Genomic DNA, 27,576 nt, shown 5'->3' with positions numbered 1-27,576 from the left:
AACATTGGTTGAGAACATCATTTTGCATAGAAACTGTTTAACTGCTAATTTCACCAATTCAATCTACATATGGCACCATCTTACAACACCTTACAGTATCAAAATAATGATTTTTAAGATTACATCAAAATACAACTAGACACTTACCAAGGCATAACTTTATACTCCTAATCAACTGTATACACATCACATCAAGTAGGACCATTATAGAAGATAAAAATAATTTTCCACATCATCCTAACACATGCAGACTCTTGATTTCAAGATTTTAAACCTAAATATATATATATATATGGTACTATGATTTGGGGCATTATGGACTTAAACACATGGATCATACTTCTTTAACTGAAGTAGTAAATCTATTTGCTCTTCACGTGTGTTGGTAAATACAGGATGATGCTGAATATTTATTGTGATTACCTACTGTTAGGGTTGTACCTTTTTCAAGTTTTCTGCAGTTTTTGTAACTGATCATTATGTTCACTGTACTTGTATATGTATTGGTTATTCTCATATGGCATTAATATAGAGTGATTTTATATTATGCTAATTACATCTGTTTTTTATTTATATCATACTATATTCTCTGTACAATTATTTGGTACAAAGGAAGTTTACTGCTGTGGCCACAAGTGGCTGCGGACAGCAAGGATACCTTGTCCCAGAAGTGAATATAAATTATTGCATTAACAAGTAAATAATACTATGTTACCCACGAAAATGTTTCATTGTTATACAATATAACCCAACCATATTTGTTACTACAACAATCTATATGCCTTATCAGCCCAAGAAAAACCAGTGTCTGATACCTGAACTAGTCTTAGTTTGCCCGCTTATACTTTAAAACTAAGTTGTAATACAAGTGGTGATAGTAGAAATGAAATTCTTTTATTATGCCCTTATATCTATATTTTATTTTTACTATATTATCTATACACTATCCAGTTTGGTGTTGGACAAAAGAGGGTTAGTACCACCCAAGAATTGGATGCAAACAGTGAATGGTAGTACAATTTGGGATGTTACAGACTTAAGCACCTGATTTCACATCTACATTGGGTAGTTACATGTACTGATGAAACAAGACATCCCTCATACTTCTTGGATGCTATTACTGTATTTACCAGCCTTTAAGATTATACCTTTCCTAGTTTTTCTGCAACTAGTGTAAGCGATTATTATTCTTGCATTCCTTTTGGAATTTTCAAAAGTTTTTACTTATTATCTATAATTTTTTTTATACTTCTAATTTTAACTTTTTGTTTACCTTTTGTAATTAACTTACAATGAATTCTTATTGTAAAAACTAGAGAACTGTGTCAAGGAAAAAGTATAGACAAAATTACTTCTCCTCATAGATAATGAACAGAACTAGCTAATAGATAGAACCATTGTAAAAAAATTTCAATCTGGTTTCACTTTGCTACAAAATGAATTAAAAGAAGTTGATTTTGGTTTCATTTTCAAATTTGTATAATTTGATCCTGGAATGTTTGTTATAGTTTTTACATTTAGTATTATTTCTGCTATTGCCTAACTTTGGTTCAAATAATCTATCTATTTTTCTTTCATTTTTCATTGCCTGTTTTTCCATGTTCATTGGGCAAAGACCATTTAGGCTTATATATGCCAATGAATTTCCACACATTATTCCTTTATTTACTTTTTTATACTGCTTATTTCAAATTTATTAGGTAAAGCCTAATTAGAATAATAGAAGCAGAAAAATATTTTTCATATATTCACTTAAATTTAGTTCTAGTCTAAGTTCAAAGATGGTGAAGTTTCTTTTATGCACATGCATAAATCTTGTACATTGACTGTGAAAACTCTGTTAAGAATTTGGAAATGTTTCATTCAAACAAGCAAATCATATCATGCTTGGAACATGACAGTAGAAGTGCAATGTGTTGCTCATATTTTCTTATGTGTATTCCTAAATTTTAACAGACAATGAAGAAATGAGAAAAAATAGTTCTTCTTTGAACACTAATTTGTTTTTAGTTTATAATTGATCAACCTATACAACTAGTTTAGACAATGTTGAATGCATATACACATGCAAGAATTGAAATAAAGTCTTGGTGGTATTTTTTCAAAAGAATTACCTTTGAATAAACTTAGACTCCACATCAACACTATTGGTTGCACATGTTTCTTCTTTAATTCTCTCTTCAAAGGCTTTCCTGAACTGTGAAAAGTTACAGCCCTCTTGCTCTTTTGAAATGTCTTTGTAATAATGTAAAAACAATAATTAATAATGTATAATGCACTAAATAAAATATATTTTAATAAGTAGTACAAATGATTAAAGAAGTCATGTCAATTTTTTTTTACATTTAAAATTGACAAAAACACATATATTTTATGTTTTAATAAATAATCTATTCTACTAAAACATATTCATAATATCTGTAAGATAGTAGAATATGCAGATAATACATTTATCTATGTGAAAAATGGATACCAAATATTAACATCTATCCCAGAAAATTTAATTGAAAACAAACATGTAATTTTTTTATGAATCAGATCACTGACTATGTTAAGAAAATACTGCTTCGGATAATGTTTCCAGCGTTTTTCCATATCTAATTTATACATGTAGATTTCAGTACTTGTTTGCCCTTTACATGTGCATGTTTACTTGTCTAACGGACAATTGATAACATAAATTATAGGTAGATATCATATTTTTGAAATAATGTAAAATCATTCATTCATCTAATGCATCTTTATTTCAAATACTTTGTTATATACATAAAAAAAAATTCTTAAGACAAAAAGTAACAAAAAATAAAACTCGGCATGAAATGGAAGATCTTGCATATATTATTAAAACCAACCAAATTTTACTATTAAAAAAATATTTAGTAAGTAATGAAGAGCTAATATTTTTCAGAGGAATTCAGAATATACAATAACATTTTTGCACTTGGTAATTTCAGGATTTCATATTTTCAACGTGAATGGTACCTCATGCCACACATGGGCTAAACCAGCCATGTCAGAGATCCTCAAAGTTTAGGCATAGCCATTACTAATTAAAACTGGGGATTGAGAGAGAGAGCAACCAGTCAGCACAGCCTATAACCAATGCAGTTCTTTTTAACAAAATACCAGGATTATACAGTTATAAATGCACCACCTAAATCTCAAAATGGGTTCAGTGGCATATCAAGGCTTGAACATTGAACATTTTGATCTACAGCAAGCTAACCTCTAGGTCTTGTCATTCTATCTGGTGATACCTACCTAAATCATATCTCACAAACTGATGAGGATTTCAATATATTGTTTAATACAAAATGTAGCAAAAATAGCACATTTCTGTAGGTTTTATTACTTTCCTGAATTACTTTCTTTTGTCATACTTTACATACACTTTAGCACACTGCACCAGAAGTGGATTTTTCTGGGTTTTTTGCACTGCATGTAGAAAACTTGAGTTTCCTATCTTAAGTGTTAGTGACCATTTTATTGAGGGAGAAACACAAGATAAGAATGCACATCCTGAAAAGATCAAAATTCATATAACAGTCAGAACATAACCTTACTTTTCTAGTTAAAAACAGGCAGGTAGACACAATCACTTCCAAAAAACATACAATACTCTAATAAAAAGAAACAATATTTTAAAACTGTACCAAGTTTCAGACAGACTTTGAGCAAATAATATGTTGCTGCTTGTAAGTCCTTATTCTTGGTTTCTAGACCTGTTCTGAGAAGATTTCTAAGAGCATCTTCCTGAATAATTTCTCTTTGGTACGTTTCTAGAATCAATAAATACAAATATAAATCAATGATTGTCCTACTCTTCTTGCCACTCCTTAGTATCCCCAAGCTTAAAACTTTGAGTTGCATTTATGAAAACATTAACTTTTGTAAAACAAACAAAACTGAACATTTTCAACAATTTCATTCCAAAACAGCTTTCATTTAACATATTATTATTCTAGGTATGTAAATCTGTTATACTGATAAACTAAACAGTAATCAACAGGAGAAGTACATATATTATCCACACACATAAACCTACTACAAGTTTTATAAAGTTCCATAAACTTTAAACTTGAACTACATATGCTACTTTCAGTCCATTTAGCTCAAAAGGTGTCTATATTTGATCAGAAGTAAAAAAAAAAGTTTTGATATTTAATCATAAATAGATACCAAATATGAGACATGCTTTTACTGCTTACCACAGAGGTCAACACAATGTCCAAGAGTAACAATAATCTTTACTTTTAATTCAGCATCTTTGATATCTAGAGTTAGATATGACAACAGTTCAGATACTAGTCCCATCTGGCCTGCAGTCTCACCATTATTTTCTTTGTCAGCCAAATGTAAAAAAAGAGAGATAACAAAACAATAACTTCAACCAATTAAGTATGCTCCTCACCTAAAAGTTAACCACTATATGGTAATCATATACTTATAATTCAAAAATACATTTTGAATTGGTAAACATGTCACTTTATTTAGCTAGTACAAGCATCACTCTAAAGCATTTTTATTAGAAATGACTGATAAAAAAATTAAACGAGGTTAGAAGTTGCTTAAATAACACAAGAAAATTCCATTTGCACATTTTATACCATAGCCACATATCAATGAAAGGTCCCTTGAACTGTACTTTCTAATGAAATTAATAGCTATTTTCATCAACAAAAGTTGTTTTTTGTTTCTTTTAACAAGAGGGAATCTTCAATAGCCATGTCACTTGAAATTCTTTTAGGCAGGATTAGAGTAAATTAATCAATGAGACCTTTTTTTTCCTTTTTATTAGCTATATTTTTGTGCAACAGCAATACCAAGCATGGGGTGCACGTTTACCCGATTCAATTTTATTACTCATCAGAATTTCTACAAGCCTTACCACAAATTCAAATTCTTTTAGGCAGGATCAGAATAAATTAATCTATGAGACCTTGGGTGTGGTCAAATGCATCAATCAAAAGGGTTTGACCTTCTGAATTCAAAACTATAATTAGATCTCAAATTGGTCAAGAGATGACACAGCTATGAGCTAAAAGTTTGTACTGGAAAAAAAACTCAGAGCCATTCTATGAGCTGCTATGCTGCAACTAAAAATCATCCAAGATGAACTTCATGGCTTTTAAATTGCATTCAGATATTAAGCTTATCCTTCCTAAAGCTTGAATAGCTTAATCCCTTGGAAGCTTGAAAATTTTGGTATTGACATTAGAGTAATAATTAGTTAAATGTTAACAGCCTGATGCTCAAAAGTTGTAAAACTAAATAAATGTTTGATTATTTAAGTTTTTTATAATTGCCATGGTAATTTATAAGTCTTTTGAAATAAATTCAACACATTTAAAATATCTACATACTTACATATCTCTATTCATTGAAAATTTCTAGCTGTATCAGGGAGTGAAATTAAGATATTTTTAAGTTCAACCTAGGAATAATAATCAACATTTTAAGTGCCTTCTTATTACTAAGTTTTTATTATTATTTTTTGAATACATAAACATTCACAACAAATGGTCAAGATTATCATGGCCAACTTCATATCTGTTACCACCACCACCATTTCTATAAACACTACTATTACCTATCCACTGCCTCCCTTTTCATTTCTTCTGTTATAGTTTTTATATTTGTTTGTCTGGAGGCTTTCCTACATTGGGAAAATACCATCACATGGCCAAAACCTAGAGATTAGTAGGCTATCTTAGATGAAGATAAATCTGTATTTGTATCTAAAAGTAGTCACAAGCATAAATATCAAATGGAGGGCACATATGAACACATTATGATATATATATTAAATCTAAGCCTAAATCTAGCACTTGGATTGCATAAATCCATAGAACTATACACTAATGGTAAGCTCCATTTCCACTTCAGAAATGGCATAAAGCATAATATAACTTTGATCTCCAGCTTTCAATTTTTCATCAATATTGTCATGCCCTACATCTAGACCTTCTGACTGACATTAGGTCATCTGAATTATTCAACTGCTACTGATGTTGGTGTCTAGGTCTAATGTAGTATAAGGCAAGTAATAAGATAATATTAAATACATATGGAGATTTAGCTACATTGGAACGTGGCATACAAAAACTGCTGATTATTTATACTAATAAGCAATATCTATATGCAATTTTCATCTACATAGGTCCCCACATGACTTAAATAACTATCACTGGCCTGTGAATTGCAGTAACTTTCTACATATGCCCAGTGTGGATTTAATCCTGGTTGTACAATGGTTGTTTGTCAGCTTAGTAGAAATCAAACAAATGATGTACAAGTTAATAGATGATATAAGCAAAGGAATCACAAATCTGTGCTACTAAAATACATTTAGATTCATGTTAGAGTACACTCTCCTTTATACTAGTTTGAAATGGTAATGTAATTTTATCTAGTAGGAGGCATTCACTGTGAAATTTTCTGACCAGTAAAACACCTCTCTTTAACTTTGTATATGGATGTTGCACTGTCTGATGAAATCCAATTGGATGTAATTTTAAAATGAATCAGATAATCGGACAGTATTATCATCCACAGATTATCTCTCAATATTATGTAGGCATGATACGACTTGCACATGCCACACATATAACAGGCACTGCCTCATATATCCCACTCTGCTTCTTACTAGTTTCTAAGCAAGGTAACATTTTATCCAGCATTAAAGAGTGGGGGGTCCTCATCATAATGATGGTTGTCACAAAAATAATCTCAAATAAATATCATACCCATCCATTATGTTGCCACTGTATGCCACAGGTGGTCACAGTAGCAACAGTAAATTTGATCCAATCAGAGGGGACTGAGAGGTGTAAAGCATCTTCACACACCACCACATGCCACATTCCCTTAAAGGGCCCATAATGGCCACTGACCAATACAGAACTGTACATTCCTGTGTATATCCTTCTTAAATGTTCAAAAAAACAATGAAAAAGTAAGTAGTTTAAAATTATATAATAATGAAATGGTAGCTCACGTCTACAGTACATTTTCAATATGTATAGTCAAATCTACCATCCAATCCAAACAAATCTGATTACAGTCAAATATCAGGTGCCAAACAAAAACAATTATTTGTCCCATCTCTAATAAGTATTCAATATTTTCTAACAGTTAATATTTCTAAATAAAAAACGTGTATATTTAATGGTTAAATATGTTCATCTTCCCTACCATGATCAGTCACAATTCCATCCAATACATTCATTACTCCAATTGCAGCTGAGATTGGCCCAACTTGTAAACCCTGATTACAATGAGAGGTTACTACACAATGAATAAAGTTCTGGAGACAATCCTTTATAACTGCCAGAGCTCCATATTCAACTAGTATCTCTTGGTTCTGCACTAATAAGATAACAGTAGAAAAAAAAAGAATGAGGATACACAAACACACATTATATCAAATCTTAAAATATCAGAAACTTTATGAACTTACAAACTGAGTTAGCAGAATTAGGAATATTTATCTGCATCTTAGTTTCAGAAAATTCTAATGGACTTGTATGTGTTTAAATAGAAGATCAAGCTTAATTAATTGTTTATTAAAAATATATATATATTTGAACTCCCTTTGAGCAAGAGCTCTCTAAAGCTTTAAGCATACTCAATATATATATATATATTTGTCAAGGTTGGATAAAAGTACCACTGATATTGTTTGTGTGAATAAAAATAACATAAGATGATAAAAGAGAAAACATCATAAAAATAAATTTCTTAACATGAAAACAATGTTTTGGTAACACCCTAGTTTCTAAATACTACTTTCAAGGAAATACATTAGTTTTTCCAACATTATTTCTTTTAAAACATTCTTTGATGACATTTTTCAGAGTATTCCACTAAACCTCTTAACAACCTGATATAAAATACAAAACCAATCATATAACTTTATAATATTACTTGTTGTACTAATGATGAACAACATAATTTTTTTCACTATTTTAGTTCTTTGAATACATTATTTCAGTGGAGTTTACTGTTTTGTCACAAACAACTTTGGTTTTTAACAGAAAACCTACCCTGACTAATAACAGCAATAAAACCATAAACACAAAAAAATATGTACATTTCAACTTAAATTATCCTTTCTCATGTTCAGAAAAACATAATCACACTACAACTGAGGAGATCGTGTAATGATTTTAACGTTGTATTCCTTTTAATTGTAAATAGAGCAAAACAGGTTATGAATATCAATGATAATTTTTAAAACAAAGCATACTAATTTACAGCCACTTTTGTTAAGAAACTATTAACAAACTTTCCTATTTCAATTGGCTAAAAACAATGTTAAACCATTATGATCCAGTTAAAATACATTTTGAAGATCAGAATAAACCTAATAAACTTGCCGAGTTATGACTCTACATTTCAACTCCATCACTGATTTAAACACTCCTACATTTAATACTTCCTTATTACCACTGAACATGAATCTAAACTCTCAATAATTTACAACCATATAAATATTTAGAAAACACGTAATTCTGTTTTAATGTAGCTATGACACATTTAACAAATATATATCTAGCATTTTTCAAAATAACCTATTATACAATATGACATCAATTACATAACATTTCACAGTAAACTTATCCACAATAGGGTAACATCTACAGGTACACTTAAAAGCAGATACAAGACTTATCCTCACACAGTTCAGAGAATATATGCAAAGGACTCTTATATCCTCCTCCTCTTAGTTGTTTGTTGTTAATAACAAAGTATACACTGAACTATGTGCTCTGCCTAAAATATAAATAGCAACACCAAATTTTTAGCATTATTAGAACCATTAATTTTATTGCTGAGCCACCAGATGGCTCACCCTCCTTTACCAAACTTCATTTCACTTGCAAATACTGTTGTTTAATTTATTGTATCATATTTTATGCTGAAGTTAAACAGGTGATATACTTTATACATCTATTGGTATGGTCTCATGGTGATGGACCATTATATTTTGAAACATGAACAATTTCTAAATCTTATTGATTTATTATTAATTCTTAAAATGAGAATGAAATCTTCAATGAAATGTTAAACTTTAAGACTTACATGTAGACCCTAAGATGTAGGTTAAATACACTATTACAATGCTAATTAATCAGATTTTAGTAAAACTGAAAACATAATCAGAGGAGGATAGAATAAAAGAATAATTAACTGGTGGTTTGGGGCAACATATCATTTGTTTCCCTCACAACTAATCAAAAATGTAATCCACTATACAACGGTTTGACTTAAAGATCACAACTTTCACACCACACAAAAATTATTATATCACTGTTGTATATTTAATAATACTGTATGATCTTCTCAAGAAAATACACTATAACTGATTTAACTTTTCACTAATGTAAAATTTTTTTGCATAAGTTTTTCATAAAAAAAATCATTCGTCATCATTTCTATGTAGTTGCTACTGTGGCAAGAACAAAGTTTTACTTTAGTTTTAGATTAATTTAATATTAAGTCTTAATTCAGTTACTTTAAAGATTATTTAAAGATTTTTGTTGTTACTGATAAGTAAAAACTGAATGAATTTTTTATCAGTACTAGTACTTTTTCATTGAAAGGGAAAATATGTTACAATTATTTCTGAATAAACACTACACACACAAATATATATATATTATTTACATCAAATGTTATTCATATAATTAAGAATAACCCTACCTTTGCACAACAAATGTTTGTACCATAATAATACTTAATTGTATGTTACCATAACTTACAACAGTATTTTTTATCTTTTGATAGAATGAAATAAAAAGATTTATAATATTGTTCATTTCTGTCAATGTAACTTTATCTAAAGTTTTCAGAGTACTAGTTTTCAGAAAAAGAGATAATTATATAATCCACAATAAAATTTTTAGTAAAATATAGGTATAGTTGAACATAATACTAAACACATGAATAAAACCAATCCAGAATAAACTATAAGGGCACTCAGTAGAGTGCATACCTATACCACACAGCGCTGATCATATTCAGCTCTCAAAAAATATGAACATGTGCCCGTATTTCTGCTGCTGTTATCAACAGACACAGACCATTTTTGGAAGGATAATGATCCACATATTTCTACCAAGTTTCAGCAAAATCCGATTATTTTTAACTGAGTCACAGAACAAGAATAGTGTGAAAAATTGGTCCCAATGTTATCACACAGGGCTTTTTTAGATTTTCATGACCTAGCTGGGACCTTAACTCTCCAAAAACTAATCACTTCTAAGTTGGGTCATAGTTCAAATGTATACCAACTTTCATCCAAATTCATTCAGTCATTTTCAAGAAATCCTGCTGACAAACACACACGCACACAGGGGTGAAAACATAACCACCACCACCACTACTGAAGAAGATGGCTGAGGTAACAAATCAATAACACAGTAAAAATGCATAAATAATAACAATTTCAATATAATTAATCTCATAAGCCAATTATTTTAAGCACCATTAAGAATAAGTAACATAACTGGTACCTTCTTCAAATCAATATAACTGAAATTAGTTTCTACATGTGCTGGATGTCACTGCATGGTTGTTTACAAAACATTAAAATAAATTATTAAACAAATAATTAAAACTTTCTTTTATAGTCCCAACTCAGAAACTACTTTTTTTTATAACATACTGCTTTCCTTGATAAATTCTAAAACTTACTATTTGCAGATACTGTCAATGCTAAAAAGGTTGACACAGCCCTAAGAACATTGTAGTTAGTTTCATGTTTCAAAATTTTCAAGCTGACAGGAAACAGCATGGAACATATAGTTTGGTTTTCTTCTGCAAAATCAAACAAGAAATACCCCAACTTAGGAGAGAAATACAAACTATTTAAGATAGCTTTTGAAGCCAAAAAAATATACTTCTAATTATCTTCACATGTTATAAACATTGATCATTTTTATGTCCCAACTTATTCAAGCCCTCCTACAAACCTATCAACTTGAATATTATTCTTCAGCAATTTCAACTGGTCCATCCAATAAGCATTCATAAGTATTTAGAAAACCATGAGCTATTTGATAGAAGTGAACAGTAATTCGTTCTTCTCTGTACATTTGATTACATTACAATAAATAAGAACCATAAGCTGACATATGAATGACCTGAAGATATAAGATTTCTACTCTTTTTGACAAATCAGACATTTAACAATTTCCTAATGCATTAATTGACATAACAGAACTACAGTATTATTGTCACAGGGGAGATAAAATTGACATCCCTTTCAACATCAAATGCAAATCAAAATATTCACACATGTATGATTGCTTTTTAGTATAACCTAAAGTTTTTTTTTTCCTTTACCACTGACCTATTCACTAAATGCCAAGATTAAATGCAGTTCAGCCTTCCAAGGTTAATAGGGCAGTATAAAATTAATTTTATTTCTTGTCACTGCACACGTAAGATCACCTGGTTTGAATTTTTTTTTAATGAGAGACATAGAATAATCAAAGAACTCTTCATATCTTTCAAGAGAGTATCAATTATCTTGTATCAATATTCAAAACTGAAATTAACCTTCTTTATACTGCCAAAACTTCAGTAACTAATGATGTTTCAAGTTTATCAAATGAATTAATTAAAACAGGCTCTTCTAGGCTCACATAGGGTTATTTGTGAGTTCATTAAATACCACTGGCAAAACTAATGATTATTAAACTTTTGTTATCTATGAATCAAATTAGACAGTCTACCAACCATTAACTACACACTAGTTTCCTTAGTAACTATTATGGATATGAATAACATCTTGACACATGATGTTCAGTGCTCTTTAAATTTGAGGTGGGTTTGAATTTGAAAAAACGTATTCTTACTAAATTTGTCTATTTTCATTATATATATATATATATAATTTCTTCTAAGTCACCAATGTAACTATATCAGTTAATTTAAACAGCCAGAAATATAAAGTATGTTACAGAAGTCTTGAGGTAATTTAAGCTTAATGATAATGCTAAGCATCTTAAATTTTGATACAAGTAAAACAGACCTAGCATGAATCCAAAATTAATTTGAAGTTTACTCCAATTTTCCATACTATTAACAATATTCATGCTATATACTTGGTTTTTCTTAATGCTTCTTAGACTATGTAACATAAATTTCTTTAAACTACAGGGATGAGAAGGGCTAAAGGAAAAAATATGAAATATTTTGAGTTCAATGGTGTGCACCTTCAGTGCCCAACATGCTATGGAAGTCTGGGGGGCATTGTTCTTTAGAAACATTTTGAAAACTAGAAGCTCTCTTATGAAATCTTGTGTCTTTAAAGATAATGATAACTTAATTTTACAATGATTATGACATTGACTAAATGTAACAGCTGACCAATGTTGTGAAGGAATAAAGGTCATGAGGTGACATTGCTAAATGGACAAAGAAAGTGAATTTATCTGTTGAAGTTAGGCACACTTTCTTGAGCTAGTTTTCTACTAGGAGATTGTCAAATGAAGACTTCTTTCAAAAGCAAAATGTTTTACCTCTTCAGAGATTAACCCTGAGGGAGAGATAACTAGTAGAATAGCCTATCATTTTGTCTGCATAGGTAAACACATTGTGATTTTATATTAGTTATAATAAAGATTTTGTTCAATCACTCACATTTGTCTAGACTTATTATCTTACACTTAAAGAAACTCAGTTATCTATTACATAACACCCCCTTTATTTTTTGATCAAATCTACTGCCATTTGCAAGTTTGCTTATCTGATGCTTGTAGGGAAATCAGTTTTACCAGAAAATACCATAAAGTAATATTAAGATCATCTTCTTTACAGTAGGTGTCTAGTGTTGAGTATAATTATAAAAAAAAAGTTAAACAATAATTAACAAAAGTCATAACATAAGAAGTAAAAGTAATTACTGCCAGACAGTTGCCTTCCTGTAGTCAGTTGTTTCAGAATTAGGGATGCTGTTATGCTACCTAGACTGCTGCAATGTAACTCCACAATTCGAGGGAAGAGAGCCTCGGGTTTGGCCAGTACTAAATTCTTCTAGTATGTAAATAATTAATTAAGTCTTGTAACTTTCCAGTGCATCCTTAAGCAAAGGCATGAAAGTAATTTGGGACTGAGGTCTTAATAATTACATGGTCAAAATAAGATTACTTAAGTTCCAGTTTCTTTGACCATCTTTCTCGTGGTAACAGCCATTTCATTTCAAAGTGTGACCATATGCTCATGAAAATGTGTATTGTGGGCCACTGAAAACCTCAAATCCTTACTTATTATTTTCTTAATAGTACCAGAAGATATAACTAGTTTTACTCTAATGACTTTTGGAATGAAATGGTTCTCAATCTTAACAGCAGTTTTAACTCTGTGGGGGGAGCATTAGTCCTGATTGGCTTTGTTGTACTAATTCTTCTGCTTACTTAGAGAATGCCAAAGATATGCTTCTTCAAAATGTTTAGACCTTTGTGTTAACAATTTTACTGCATTAATATTTCTTATCGGAAAGAGAAGTTGCATAGCCTAGAAGTCACCAATCAAGTTTTGGAGACATTTCAAAGACCAATAAGCACTGTTTACTTTTATATGTGGAACAGATGCCTATTGTGTGATGATTATTCAGGATCAATCCTGAAATTTGCAAGAAAAGAGTAGCTAATTCATATATTTTCCCATAATCTGTAAATGACTCTAAACTATTACTGTCAGTTACATCTTTACATTTTTGGTCATGTCTCTTAACTATACACAAAAAGCAGACAGGTTGGAAAGCACTTGGTTGACATTATAGTGATTTCCAATAACAATCATGTGCCTATATATATAATTAAATGTAAATTCATGAGAGTGAGAGATAGAAAAAATAAAATAGAAATTTCAGCCACATTACAAACATCCAACACTGAGGCACAAATCATAAATCGGGTCATCATGTAATGTGCCCTGGTTTGTAGAGGTACTGGCAGAAGTAAGACCCAAATTGCATTGGGGGTACACCGTCTATCAAGTTTAATCTTAACTTTGCCAGCATCATATGATCAAGAAAAAAACAAATTGAGCAGATATCAGCGCTCTAGTCCACAACGTCCCACATCTTTACAACCTTTCGCTGTCTGCAGTCAGATGTGGGGAGGTGGTTCCTCACACGAAGAAAAAAATTTAAATCAAAAACATAAAAATAAGAAAGCAGTGAGAAATAACAGTTAAAGTTAGCATTCCAGCCCCTAATATGATGTTTGGACATAAATATCAAGATGTTAAGGTTTTACTAAGGTTTTTTTTCTCTTAATCATGTGAGGCCGGCGAAGTTGAGGTTAAATTGGATAGACAGTGTACCCCCAATGCAATTTGGGTCTTACTTCTGCCAGTACCTTTAAAAACCAGGGCACATTACAAGATGACTAACCTTATGATTCGAGCCCCGATATTGGATGTTTGTATTGTGGCTGCGATTTTTCTCTCTCTCTCTCTCATGAATTTACATTTAATTGTATTTCATCTAAGGTTTGGATATGTTACAAAAGAATCTTGCTATCCTTCCTTATAATGTATTCTCTTCTTTAATTTATTCAAGAAATCAAAAACTACACAACTATCATTGAATATGTGCTTGTTGGCTATACACATTATTTTCTCTTGATACATGGTTTCTAACAGTAACATGAACCAATAAATGTACAAATACATACCTAGTAAACCATCTTTCATGATCAAGAAAAAATTTGGATTGTCTTCTTGTGATATCAAATAATTTTAGTGAAATCTTCAATACAAAGAAAAAATTAATTAACTTATAAGTGAAAAAACCCATAAAAAAGTTACTTGAGTCTCCGAACTTTTAGTTCCAGTAGAATATAATAACACTATCACCATTTATATTTATTTTATTAGAGAGAACAAGAAATGTAAAAAGACTTCTTTGCTACTATAAATCACAGTGGTGATTTATATATATGTCAAGCATCAAAGAAGGCTCATAAAGTAGTAAGCAGTGATGCATATTTGAAAAGTCAGTAACACAAACAAAAACAACATATAAGTAAACATTTTCCTGAAAAATAGTGTTTTTAAGTATTATACAGTGTAATTATTGTTTAAAGGAAAATGCATAATCAAAATTAAAAAAACTGTGCTTTCTGGAAACAATCACATGTACAAATCTACAATAACACTGAAATAAACTATTATATTTAAATCAAAATAACATCAAACCCTCATGACTTCAGTATTAGTACCACTAATTTCTTTAGTATGAAAACATAACATGACTACATATAAATGTGCATTTCTTTTTAAAATACAAAAACTATAATCTAAAAATTCTACTTCTTTTAGCTGTACATAAAACATGAATATAATACAATTTTTGTACCATTTTGAGGGTTATTCACAGCAAAACAGAGAGCTCCATTTACAGCTTGCCACAGATCAAATGATGGGAAACTTTGGATTTCATGCCTTTTTATCTCTACCACCAGTAATGGGTAAGTTGATCTAAAAAATGAGTTTCAAATATTGTGTAATTTGTGCTCAAAAAACTTAAGTAATAAGATATATGGTATATCACTATAGCAATATATGTATATAGATATATTCACAAGTATCACATAGTTCATACACTTAAATGCATGCATGATCTTCATAACAAAAACAAAATGAAAAGAATCAATGCTGTTTAACTCTTGAATAACATACTCTGTGACTAAAATAACAAAGGTATTATCATCCTATGACTAACAGTAGCATAACTCTATATAGTGTAAATTTTATAAGTAACTGTTAAGCTAAGTTTCAACATTCTATTAGCATCTGATATGTATTTTTCATCAACAGTGTATAACTTACAGCTATAAATATCATTAAAGGCAAGGGTACCCAACAATGAATTAAAATGTTCATAAGAAAGAATGTAAAGAAAATGTTAAATGAGCTATACTCATTATCAGGTTGATTTTTAGTTTTTCTCTAGGTAGATAGTTTACTCTGATTGGAAGTTCATATTAATTAGTTCTTTAAACATCATATTAGTACCAACTTAAAATATTTCTGTTATACCTATTACTGCCTGAAATGTTTTTAATTACTCTAACATCTGATCTCCTGTTTCCTGAAAGTATTTTTTTCTCCTATTGAACACATTCTTTTACTACCAGTATCTGGGATCTATTACTGCCCGAGACGTTTTAATTACTCTAACATCTGATCTTCTGTTTCCTGCAAGTTTTTACTTCTCCTATTGAACACATTCTTTTACTACCAGTATCTGGACTTTATATGTTCAAATTAAATAGTTAATAACCTTGTAGTTTTTATTCCACATTTCATAACTTCTTCATTTGGTTCACATAGTAGCTTCAAATACTGTTACAGAAATATTTTTTAAAAATTCTAAACACTCCAGAATATATGAAGTAAACAATCTATAAAAGTTAGCTCAATCAATACCTCCATGATACATGCATTTCAGACACTTATATTGTAAGATTCTGATTACAGAAGGTTACAGTACTTACTTTTAGACAATGACAGTGAAGTATCATGTGACAAACCCCACTTCAACAAACAAATCAAAGAGATTCATAGAGCTGTACTAAGCTACTAACTAGTTGTTGTTTTGGAGTATTTAAATGTTACATGTCGTGTATGAATAACATCTTTCAGGAAACTTCAATGAAAGTCAATGGTTATTTTGAAATAATTTAGAAGGGAAAGGAAAAACACTGTGTCTACAGAAGGTACAATAGCAATTCAAGATATGCAAATTGACTGCACATGCTAGAAGTATGGTTAATACCTATTTCTAATATAAACATCACTTATACTTGTATATGTGAACTAAATTGTTATGAAGGTATCACCCTAGTAGCAATTAGACGAAGAACAGCTACTAACACACAGATTAAGCTACATTATCCAAATGTGACCACTTATGTAAATGTTTTAAAAATGCAGAGTCCTCAACAATCTAGCCACCTATGAAGCTTGATAACAAGTAAACTCTGAAAGTATTACAAGAGCAAATGGTTGAGTAGATGCCATTTAATTGACTTTGTGACTTCTCTGTCCAATTAAAAAATTTACATCAACATTTTGGACATAATTTGTATTCATATCATGATTAATAAGACTGCTTCACTTCCCAGTGTCATGCCCGTTTGACCTGCATGGCATACCCAGGATAAGTATCATGAAATGGGGATATAAAGACAGCAGATTCAACTTGTATGATTGGTTTCCAGGGCAATCTGTACATGAGCCAGTCAGCTACACTCACACCATCCCACCTCTACAATGCAGTTTTGCCTGTAGCATAGTTACAAATTCTGTACCCAAGTGTTTGCTCATTAAAGGTAATAATAAAATAAAAATCAAATAAACTATAAATGGTTTTTTTCCACATTCCTCTTAATTTGTTCAAGATTAAACCAAATATTAGGGCTATTTGCTTCTAATGCTTCTCCAGCTTTCAGCAGTTAAACCATAACTTTAATAATAAAATCCATTTTCTAGCATAGGGGTAGTCGTCAGCAGTGAGGTACTGTAAGCTTTATCAATCCAGGTGCTCATGACTCATATACACCAGTTTCCACCAAAAACTGAGCATCTTTTAGTGACATTGTTAAAATAAAAACACTCTTACATGTAATTAAAATGTAAAATATTTGAAAATCAAATATGACAGAGAATATTTATACATTAGGGTATACACATATTAATATATAATACACAAACTAATTAATTATGACACAGTTAAAAACAATTTTAGAGAATAATAATGTTATTGATAGCAGTAGTCCAGAATGTGCAAATGGGAAAAATAATAACCATTTGCCAGTGCCTTCAAAACTTAAGGTCAAGGCCTGGACTACACTTTAATGCCCGAACATTTTCAGAACAAAGAGTGTAAAGAGCAATTTACATGTAATGCTAAGTTGTTTCAGATCATTTCGACCACTTTTCAAAAAATGCTTATCTATATTTTGATCACCAATATAGGGAGTCACATTTCGCTGTGATCTTTAATAATTACACTTTAAAAAAAAATTTAGAAATTTAAAATTTTTAAAGATTTTTAAATAATACATTATATTAGTATACTTACTGATAAAGATAAATAAGATCATGAAGACAACCTTTTTCTGTCAAAAGTTTTTGTCCTGAGCCTATAGAACATAAAATTGTAAAAAACAAATATGATTAACACTAAAATTACTTACTCAACTTCTGTGAAGTAAAAAGATATTAATTTCTATATACATGCTTTTTCTTGTAAAATATTAATAATTCAACACAGTATAATGACAGAAAAAAATAGATATTAATTTTCTTCAATCATTTATACTCATATTTTTGTATCAAAGGAGGGTCTGGACCATTTATAATAAGTAAAAGGTTGAAGATAGTCATAAAATATGATTTTTCTCTAATATATTATGACCAATTTAAAGCCAACCACAGAGACCTTTCCATTGGTGTGACTATCAAACTTTCCATCCTTCTCTCTAGCTCATCAGTGAACAATACTTGATGCAAGTTGACTCCTTATTCTAAGATGCAATCAGCTCTGCAAATGAAGGCAAGGATGTTTTTGATGGTAGCAGAAAGTATCGGTTATTCATATTTTTATATTGCTAATTTTCAGATGGGAGTGACTGGCAAACGATTGGCCTTACAGCAATTTCAAATTTCAGTCTTCAGCTTTTCAGATGGGGCAAGCCCCTAATCAAACTCCCTCCCACATGGGAGATTTTCTGATATCCATTTATTTAGATGCCCCCCCAAAAAAAATCATGGCTCCAACTCTGCAACATATTAGAATTATTTACAGTTTCTTTTCCCTAAAACTACAAATACAAAGCATAGAAATATAATATTTTAACAGTATCCCAATTCTTTAAATTAGCACAATAATTCATGACCCTAAACTTTTGATTTACGTGGCTGAATAGCTCACTTTGCTAGTGATCAAACAATTTATAATTGGCAATTAAATGGGGCAAGCCCCTAATCAGACTCCCTCCCACATGGGAGATTTTCTGATATCCATTTATTTAGATGCCCCCCCCCAAAAAAAATCATGGCTCCAACTCTGCAACATATTAGAATTATTTACAGTTTCTTTTCCCTAAAACTACAAATACAAAGCATAGAAATATAATATTTTAACAGTTTCCCAATTCTTTAAATTAGCACAATAATTCATGACCCTAAACTTTTGATTTACGTGGCTGAATAGCTCACTTTGCTACTGATCAAACAATTTATAATTGGCAATTAAAAGAAAAACAAACTGTAACTCTTCAGCCATATTAAATGAAATATTACGGTCATATAATGGTGTTTCTCATCAATATGCATGTGTTAAAGTAATAGTGTTTGAACTCACTAATAATAGATTGTTTAGAATCACAACATTAACAAATATTAAATAAAGATTCTAAGCAAAAGTGATAACATACTAGTTCAAATATTTCAGCCAACTATCACATTAACTATTTTTTCACAGAATCTTCCATATATATTAATCTTAATTAATCAGATCAACAGATTTCACAACATATTAAGTGTATCAGTGTGTTTTCTTTGATTAAGAATATTACTCAAGTAAACTGTACTTACTGTTTTGTGCCACAAGAATCATCAATAAGAAAGCAGCACTTTTCAGTAAGTTAATACGGGTACTGGAAATATTTTTTTGAGACAAGACCAAATGAAGGACTTCAAACATGGCTGGTGAAGTTAAGTCTCGCTGATTATGTACTGAAAAAAGTTAAAGGCAAATACCTGGTTTTTCATATAATTTAAAAATTAAATTAAAATAATCTTTCAAACTGATTTGTAAGCCTTTACAATTACCTATGTTTTGTTTCACATTTTTCACTTAATGAAACTCTTGAAAGTATAATTGTAACCTTAAATCTTCTGTAAATAACAAAAACAATATTCTATATTTAAGATTATAAACATAATGTCAAAAAAATTGTGGATATCTTTTTCATTTCCTTATAAATTTTCTGTTAGAGCTATGCAGTTATATTTAGGGTTAAGAAATACAAAAAACATATTTTTATTCATTTATTGAGCAAGCATGGAATTCATATTTCTAAATTAACTGGTTCAAACTTTATATTTCAAACATCATTTCCATTATATTGTAATATCCCTTTCACTTATTTTAATGATATATTAATGTTTAGAATAAGAATTTGACTTTCTATTTGTGGGTAAAAAGAGTATGTGTTTGATTCTTTGGGGTTAACTAGAAAGTGTACACACTTTTTTTTTTATAATTATTAAGTTTAAAATACTCCAAGAACACATACCATTGTTGTCTGCAACACATGCCAATGAATGAAGGCAAAATTCTGTGACAGCCAAATTACTTGTTGAGCTCAAAAGTGTCACAATAAAACTTATTCCATCAAGTTCCCTAAAACATCCCTTTGCCACATCTACATAATAAGAAAAGAGAAAAACTTAAGTGTTCAGCAGGAGAGGGAAGATAGGACTTTAAATTCAATACATATTACAGGTCAATTTCTAGACTATGAACATATCTAATTAAAGCTTAAGTGAATAAGTCAACTTTAAACGATTACACTTCCCATTGTATTAAATAAAATTACTAAACTGATTAGGTGGTCATTGATAGGATCCAATTTATTTGCATGCTAAGTTTTTTTATAAAAACATTATATCTTATAAAAATCTAAACTTAGTGTGTTATTTTGTCACATACAGTCCTTATGTCCGTGAAAATGCAAAACTATTATGGGTTCACTGAAATAACATACACCTTCATTTATAAAAGAACATTCCTGAAACTTTATTTCTCAAATACTCAGTTCTTAAAAGGGTGTGATCTAAAGTGAATTTCTCTTAAAACAAACTTCCTGTAAAACAGACGTAGAATCCACAAAACTGGGTCTATGAGAACTATTTGTCAGCCCTTAATTGTTCAACATTACCTCAAATGTTTAGAAATACAGTTAAATTGTCAATAATAAAATTAAAAATACATTTAAAAAACTTTTGAGGAAGTTTTTGGCTGTTCCACTTGTTTTTTTAATAATACATATTTTTCTCTTTGGCTTATGTAATTTGAAAAATTTGTTGATAATTTCTCTCTGGCTAGAGTATAGCTTACCGTTATTGCTGCAAATAGCTGTCAAAGTCTTCAACGTTTCAAGAATAACATCATCATTTGAGTTTTCATGGCACTTTAGGCAAGATAGTAGGTTATTTAGGTCTGATCTAAGTTCTGAAAATAAATTCAAATAATGAAACTCAATTTGTTACAGAAGAACAAAGTGCAAAATATTTTGCCAAGTTGTCTGCACCAGAGTAAAGCAAGTGCCTGTTATCTGAAGAAATGTATTTGGGATGGTGAATATATTACAACTAAAAAAATATATTGAAATGGTAGGAGTCAGAGATACCATAAATTATGCTTTATGTTTTGTGTTAAACCTACACATACCTGAAAAACAAAAATGTAGTGATTTACTTTGTGTAGAACTGGGCAATCTAATTGATTATCTATGAGCAGTGACTACCTCAATTAGTGTTACATAAACTAATTTATGAAGTACAATTACTATTAAACTGATTCATCAAAATTAGTGTTTCCAAATATTACTGTTTATGATAATTCTAACAATTAACTAATCAAAATTCAGGTTAACTCAACTATCACAAGAAAAATCAACTATTCTTTGATAGATTGTTTAGGCAGAGTATTCATGATGAGTATACTGGAATGGATGGCTACAGCCTTTTGTAAAAAAAAAAAAAAAAAAAAAAAAAAAATAGTAGAAGATGATGTATCAAGAGTCTTCCATCTCTCATCTTCAGGTCAGTGTATGTAAACTGTTGCAAGTGCCTATTGTAAAAAAAGCAAGTGTAGAAGATGACATATCAAGAGTCTTCCATCTTTCATCTTCAGGTCAGTGTGTGTAAACTTTTGCAAGCCTTTTATAGCATCCTAGTGGATTTTGGAGGATGTGTTGTAATTGCTTTGTTTATCCCTGGTTCTGATTGGTGGAAAGACCGCATATGGATTCATTCAATGGTAGCCATAGGTTGCTCACCTCTAATCCTGAATCTTTGTTTATTGAAGGCTTTATTGTGTTAATGTAGAAAGATTCTTTAATTTTTTTGTCTTCCAAAATTTGTATGTGTTAATGATTGTAGTTTATCCCAGTTTATTTTGTGTCCAGCTGACATGGTATGATCTGCAATAGCTGAATTTTGTATTTTCATGAGTCCTGTGTTCTTTTATTCTTGTCCTGAGTTCTTCTTCCCATTTCTCCAATGTATGTTTCATTGCAGAAACATGGTATTTTATAGATGACATTTTTTGTAATTTCATCAATAGTTTTCTGTTTGGTTTTCACTAGAATGGATTTTATTGTCTTGTAAGATTTCCACCAGACATCTATGTTGAACTTCTTGGCTATGCATCCTTAACAATCCACTAAGTTACTATAAAAGACCTGCAACAGTTTACACACACTGACTGGGAGATGGAAGACTTCTGATACGTCATCCTCTACACTTGTTTTTTTTTTTTTACAGCATGTAGTAGCTGTCCATTCCATTAGGGTTTCTCTTTACTACAACTTTGAAAACGGCTGTAAAGAAAGTTTTAATATGATTAGATAGAGAAAGAATTATACCATGATGTCATAGTAGAATAAATATATAGGTTTAAGAGTTTTAGTTATAGTTTCTGTAAACATTACTTTTGCTTGTGAACTTGAAGGTGTTAAATTACATCTGTGTGAAAACTACAGAAATTTTATTCAATGAGAAGACATCCTATAACTTGATATAAGGTAAGAATATACAATTTAGAGACAGGTTGAATAGGTTACAAAGAAAGATTAATTACTGATTTAAAATATTAACAAGAGTTCAATGTTTGGAGAAGATTTCATCATCATCAGGTACAAGTAGTTTAACTAGACACAGGAACATATATACAGTATGAAACAAAAAGTCATACAACTACAGATTGCTTATGGCTTAATAAAAGTAGGTTTATTCAATAAATTATTAAGAAAAATTAAAAACAGTGCAAGATTTGTTCAGTGTGCTTGTGAACTTCTAAAATGTATTTCTTGATCAGACATAAATCAAAAACCCAAAAACAGTGTAAAAGAGAAATATTTTTGTTGCTGAACATAATAAAACTGTATCTGTTTTAAAATGATTGTGTACAGTAGATATTCCTATTGGCCATTGCAAAAACCATAATATGTACTATACAATACGGTTATACTACGTAAGGATGGTTACGATAACAAAAGGAATTATAATCACATTAACAACTTACCATTATAATCATTATCCATTTCTTTATTTCATTCTTACTTCTAAGTCACTGTAAGATAGAAGAAGCCAAGTGTTATTCACGCACACACACTAACACATTAATGGAAAATACAAAGTCACATTTATCAGAATGACATTAAACATTTTTTTACATAACTAAGTTTGTTCAAATGACAACAGGGAGGTTGCTATTACATGGACATGGCAACACTCTTATTAAGAGTCATGATAATAGCTGTTACTTCCTGCCATAATGTAAATGTTGCCTCTGTTATTTCAAAAATATGTTGAACAAAAAACTGTATCAAAAAGTATCTTACCCGATCAAGACTTGAGTCTAAGATACTTGACTTGCCAAATAAATACTAATCATAAGGCCACAACTGCATGGTCTGTGTGTGCATGACATTAGCTTTGACAATGCAGATTATACAGGTTAGATACATAAATATTTGCACTGATAGGGTTTCATCAGCAGAATGTTCATACAAATCAGAGCTAGGCCAGTGTTGCAAAAATACTGCACAGTTATATTTTTCAAACAGGGTGGATAGGATGCCTTCAGATGTAATGGATGCAGTTAATCTAAGAGAGATCAAGAGAAGGCTTGATAAATATTTAAATGACAAGGACTGGCTTTGAGTGTTCTATTTTTATTTTAAACTTAGTTTAGTGGATGGGACAGCCTAGATGAACAAACAGGTCCCTTGTTGCCCTTAAATTATATGTATATGTAAAATGTGTATAAAAACTTCTCTCAAGCATTAAATTTTATTTCTGAAAAAAAAAAAGTGCATTCTGAATTTCAGTAAATGACAGATCTTACTAAGTAGTGCTATATACTAGAACTCAGAATGATAATCTCCAATTTACACAAATCATCATGATTGTTATAAAACCATTGCACCTTGGTGAAAAAGAGCATTTCTTAAACTTTATATCTTACTACATCCCCCCTTCCCTCTTTTTAACCTGGGTGAAATTTTATTTTATATTAACGTAGTATATTTAAAAAAATATATAGTTTAGTATTAATTTAGCACAAAGCTACAAGAGGGATATCTATGCTAACCATTCCCAATTTAGCAGTGATAGACTAGAGGAAGGCAGCTGGCCAACATCACCTACTGTTAACTCCTGAGCTACTCTTTTTACCAACAAACAGTGAAATTGACCTCACACTAGAATACCCCACAGCTGAAAGATCGACCATGTTTGGTAACAGGAATTCGAACCTGGAACACTCAGATTGTGAAAGAAAAAAAAAAAGAGTCAAACATTTGTATAGTATAATGACATCACCTTTTTTGGTAATACTACTGCTCTCTAGCAGTAGAGAAACTATTCTAAGCAAGACGGAGGCAATAAATGTGAGTTTAAGAAAATGTTTGATAAGTATATGAATGATAAGGGCTAGCTTTAAGATGTTTTTTTCTAATTTATTTATTAATAGTTTTAATATAGTTTAGAGGATGGAACAGCTGAGATGGACCAATAGGTCCCATATTGTCCCAAAATGTTATGTTAATTTACAAAGTTCTAGTAACCATATGTGATGTGGTAAACTAAAAATCTTCTATAAATGTCATTTCTTTAATTATAAATGTGTGTGTGAATTATATAATACAGATTTCAAGCATTGAGAGAAAATATGAAGTAATGTGTATGTATCCCACTCACAGAAATAAGCAACAAATAAAGAGTTTGAAAGTTAAGGGTATGTGCCCTGAAGATTTTGCAGATCTGGCACAGGCCTACTGACCAAACAAAATACATGCATATGGTCCAATGGAAAATTACTCAGTACTGCATGGTAGTGTTACTCTGTCAATATTACTATTTGTATTACCACTGCTACACCTGGCCAAAAATATGGGCTAATTATATTAATAAAGTAATTTATAGTGATATAATAATTAATTTTATTATGGTTACACCAAACTATTTAAAGTCTAGTTAGTACTGCTATTAAATTCCTTGACGTGTTTTGTCATAAAGGTTAATGATAAAAATATTAGTAACTAAGTAAGACAACAAAGCAAACAACTGTAGGAACCTAAGTTTTAAGGTTATAAGTGAACTCAGTAGCTAAGTATTCAATAACATAAAATTCATACCCATTTTACCTTATATTTCCAAAATTAAATCAATGATTATACGTCAAGTAGATAAATGATCAATGTACAGGTGTTACTAGGCAAAAAACATTGTTACTATGTTATTAGTACATAGAAAATATATGATATACTCATGATGAGTCATATACTGATATATCGTGGTTAACACGTTACACATTCTTCTTTAGTTTTACTCATTAGTTCTTAAACTTAAAAGTTAAACTAAACTTAACACATTGAATTAAATGTGTTGTTTTGTTTTATACAGTATTATAATTTGTCTTATGTTTGAAAAGACACTGTCACTAGGCACGAATTTTAATTTTTTTAAGCTAAAATTTAAGTGAAAACTAAAAAGTAAAAACTAATAAGTCAGCTTGCAATACTGTCAAATAGTACAAATACAATCTTAAGTTGGTGTTATACTTTATTTTTAGTTGTTGTTTTCTTCTTTTTATTATTATTATTGTAATTAAAATTACTGGTGTCTACTTTATTTTTCTAACAAATTACAAATGTATAAGCCTAGTATTACTACCACTAATAATAGTAAAATAGTACTGGAACTTGGAAAAGGAATGCGATTTCTAATTTCTATTGTTCGAACTCCGAAATTTGAGTCGTTCGAATTAGAAAATTATTGGCTAATCAGCAAGTTAGATTCCCTAAATAACACTTAACCGTTAGAGTGGGACGCTATGTTTAAAACTGCTGCAAATATTGCACAGTTAATATACAATCAAATAAGTTAAATAATAATGAAAATGATCAAATAAATATAACTAACAAATATACAATTACTATTTGCCTGTCATTACCTCGTCGTAATTTTTGAACCAGACGACTTTACTTTAAAGGTATACGAAAAACGAGAGGGCGTAGCGAATATGTAAAGTTAGTAAATGCTTTATTTTGATTTTTAGAATCAATAGTAATACATAATATTGTTATTATTGATGGTATATTTTACTACGGCTTACATTAATATTTATTATGAATATCAATGATATGAAAAACTTCTAAAACACGTTGAAAGTAACAACATATTTTAACTTCAAAAACTAAATGTCAGTGCAATGGCCCCTGTGGTTCAGTGAGAAAATTTTGTATAGTGTAGTCGGAGTAAAGGAGCGGACCAGGTATATGTATGGCTTAAAAACTCGTCAGCACTTAAATCGTACCACTTTATATTCTCTTTGTCATTGGTTATTTTATTTATAGACGGAACCTAAATGATGACTAGTTGTTACTCGCTAGTGATGGTCGAATGCAGTGTTTCAAGAAAACAACAAGCTATTCTTGCGTTTGTGAATATTTTGTAACATTACGAAATTACAGCGATTTCAAGTATATATACTATTTAGCCATGGATCGGTGACTAAAAGAAGGGACTTTCAAGCAATTTCTTCTGATATACTGGCTGCAGATGAAGGTGGACAGACCATTGTAGCACTTTACTGCCGAAAAATCGGAAAATGATCTTTCCAAAATGAAGCAACTGCCACCCAAATCAACTGAATCAGCAGCAAGCAATAAGAAACATAAGTACGACGAGAGCTATTTGTCTCATGGATTTACGTGCATTAGAAATAAAGGTTTTTTTGAGGCACAGTGCATCATGTGCAACAAACTATTATCCAAAGTTCTATGGCACCTGCTAAACTGCAATGGCATTTGGAAACAAATCATTACGAATATAAATATATTGGCTTTTTTCAAGAGAAAGGTTAACGCACTTGCAGACTGTAAAACCTCGATGTTAAAAACTGTTAAAACACACAACGAAAGTGCAACAAAGGCATCTTACAAAGTAAGTTACCGAATTGCGCTCATGGGAGAAGCACATATGATTGAAAAAAACATTGCACGGAAGATATTGTAAATCCTATGCTTCATGAGCAGGCTAGTAAAAAAATTGAAGCATTACAGCTGCCAAACAATACTGTCACCTGTCGAATTCAAGATCTTGCTGTAACATCGAGAATGAGCTTTTTTCCCGGCTAAAATCTTCTAATGAACATTCATTACAGCTAGATGAGTCCACTGACGTGTCGGGGATTACAGTATTGTTGGTATTTGCGCATTATGTGTTGGATATATTTATTCATGAGGACTTGCTCTT

At 30.4% G+C, this 27,576-nt stretch overlaps 1 protein-coding gene across 2 annotated transcripts in view; it reads right to left on the bottom strand.

The window, feature by feature from the left end:
• LOC106462938 overlaps nucleotides 1-23,376 on the bottom strand; it is a 35,855-nt gene extending 12,479 nt beyond the window's left edge. The window contains exons 1-11 of one of the 2 annotated variants that reach the window (XM_022390338.1): nucleotides 23,339-23,376; nucleotides 21,149-21,262; nucleotides 20,325-20,453; nucleotides 19,621-19,761; nucleotides 18,104-18,164; nucleotides 15,374-15,495; nucleotides 10,699-10,821; nucleotides 7,195-7,368; nucleotides 4,209-4,340; nucleotides 3,654-3,779; nucleotides 2,115-2,235 (exon numbers count right to left, since the gene is read on the bottom strand). In XM_022390338.1, coding sequence (XP_022246046.1) covers nucleotides 2,115-2,235; nucleotides 3,654-3,779; nucleotides 4,209-4,340; nucleotides 7,195-7,368; nucleotides 10,699-10,821; nucleotides 15,374-15,495; nucleotides 18,104-18,164; nucleotides 19,621-19,761; nucleotides 20,325-20,453; nucleotides 21,149-21,262; nucleotides 23,339-23,357 — 1,262 coding nt within the window. In that variant the 5' untranslated portion in view covers nucleotides 23,358-23,376. Of the gene's footprint in view, nucleotides 1-2,114; nucleotides 2,236-3,653; nucleotides 3,780-4,208; nucleotides 4,341-7,194; nucleotides 7,369-10,698; nucleotides 10,822-15,373; nucleotides 15,496-18,103; nucleotides 18,165-18,463; nucleotides 18,502-19,620; nucleotides 19,762-20,324; nucleotides 20,454-21,148; nucleotides 21,263-23,338 lie in introns of those variants that run through there. The other variant, XM_022390339.1, reaches the window with a different exon arrangement.
• Nucleotides 23,377-27,576: the final 4,200 nt, after the last annotated feature.

Source organism: Limulus polyphemus, unplaced genomic scaffold, assembly GCF_000517525.1.
Source record: "Limulus polyphemus unplaced genomic scaffold, Limulus_polyphemus-2.1.2 Scaffold1286, whole genome shotgun sequence".
NCBI lineage: Eukaryota > Metazoa > Arthropoda > Merostomata > Xiphosura > Limulidae > Limulus > Limulus polyphemus.
Note: the sequence above shows the minus strand (reverse complement) of the source record. Positions and strands in the feature narration are given on the sequence as shown.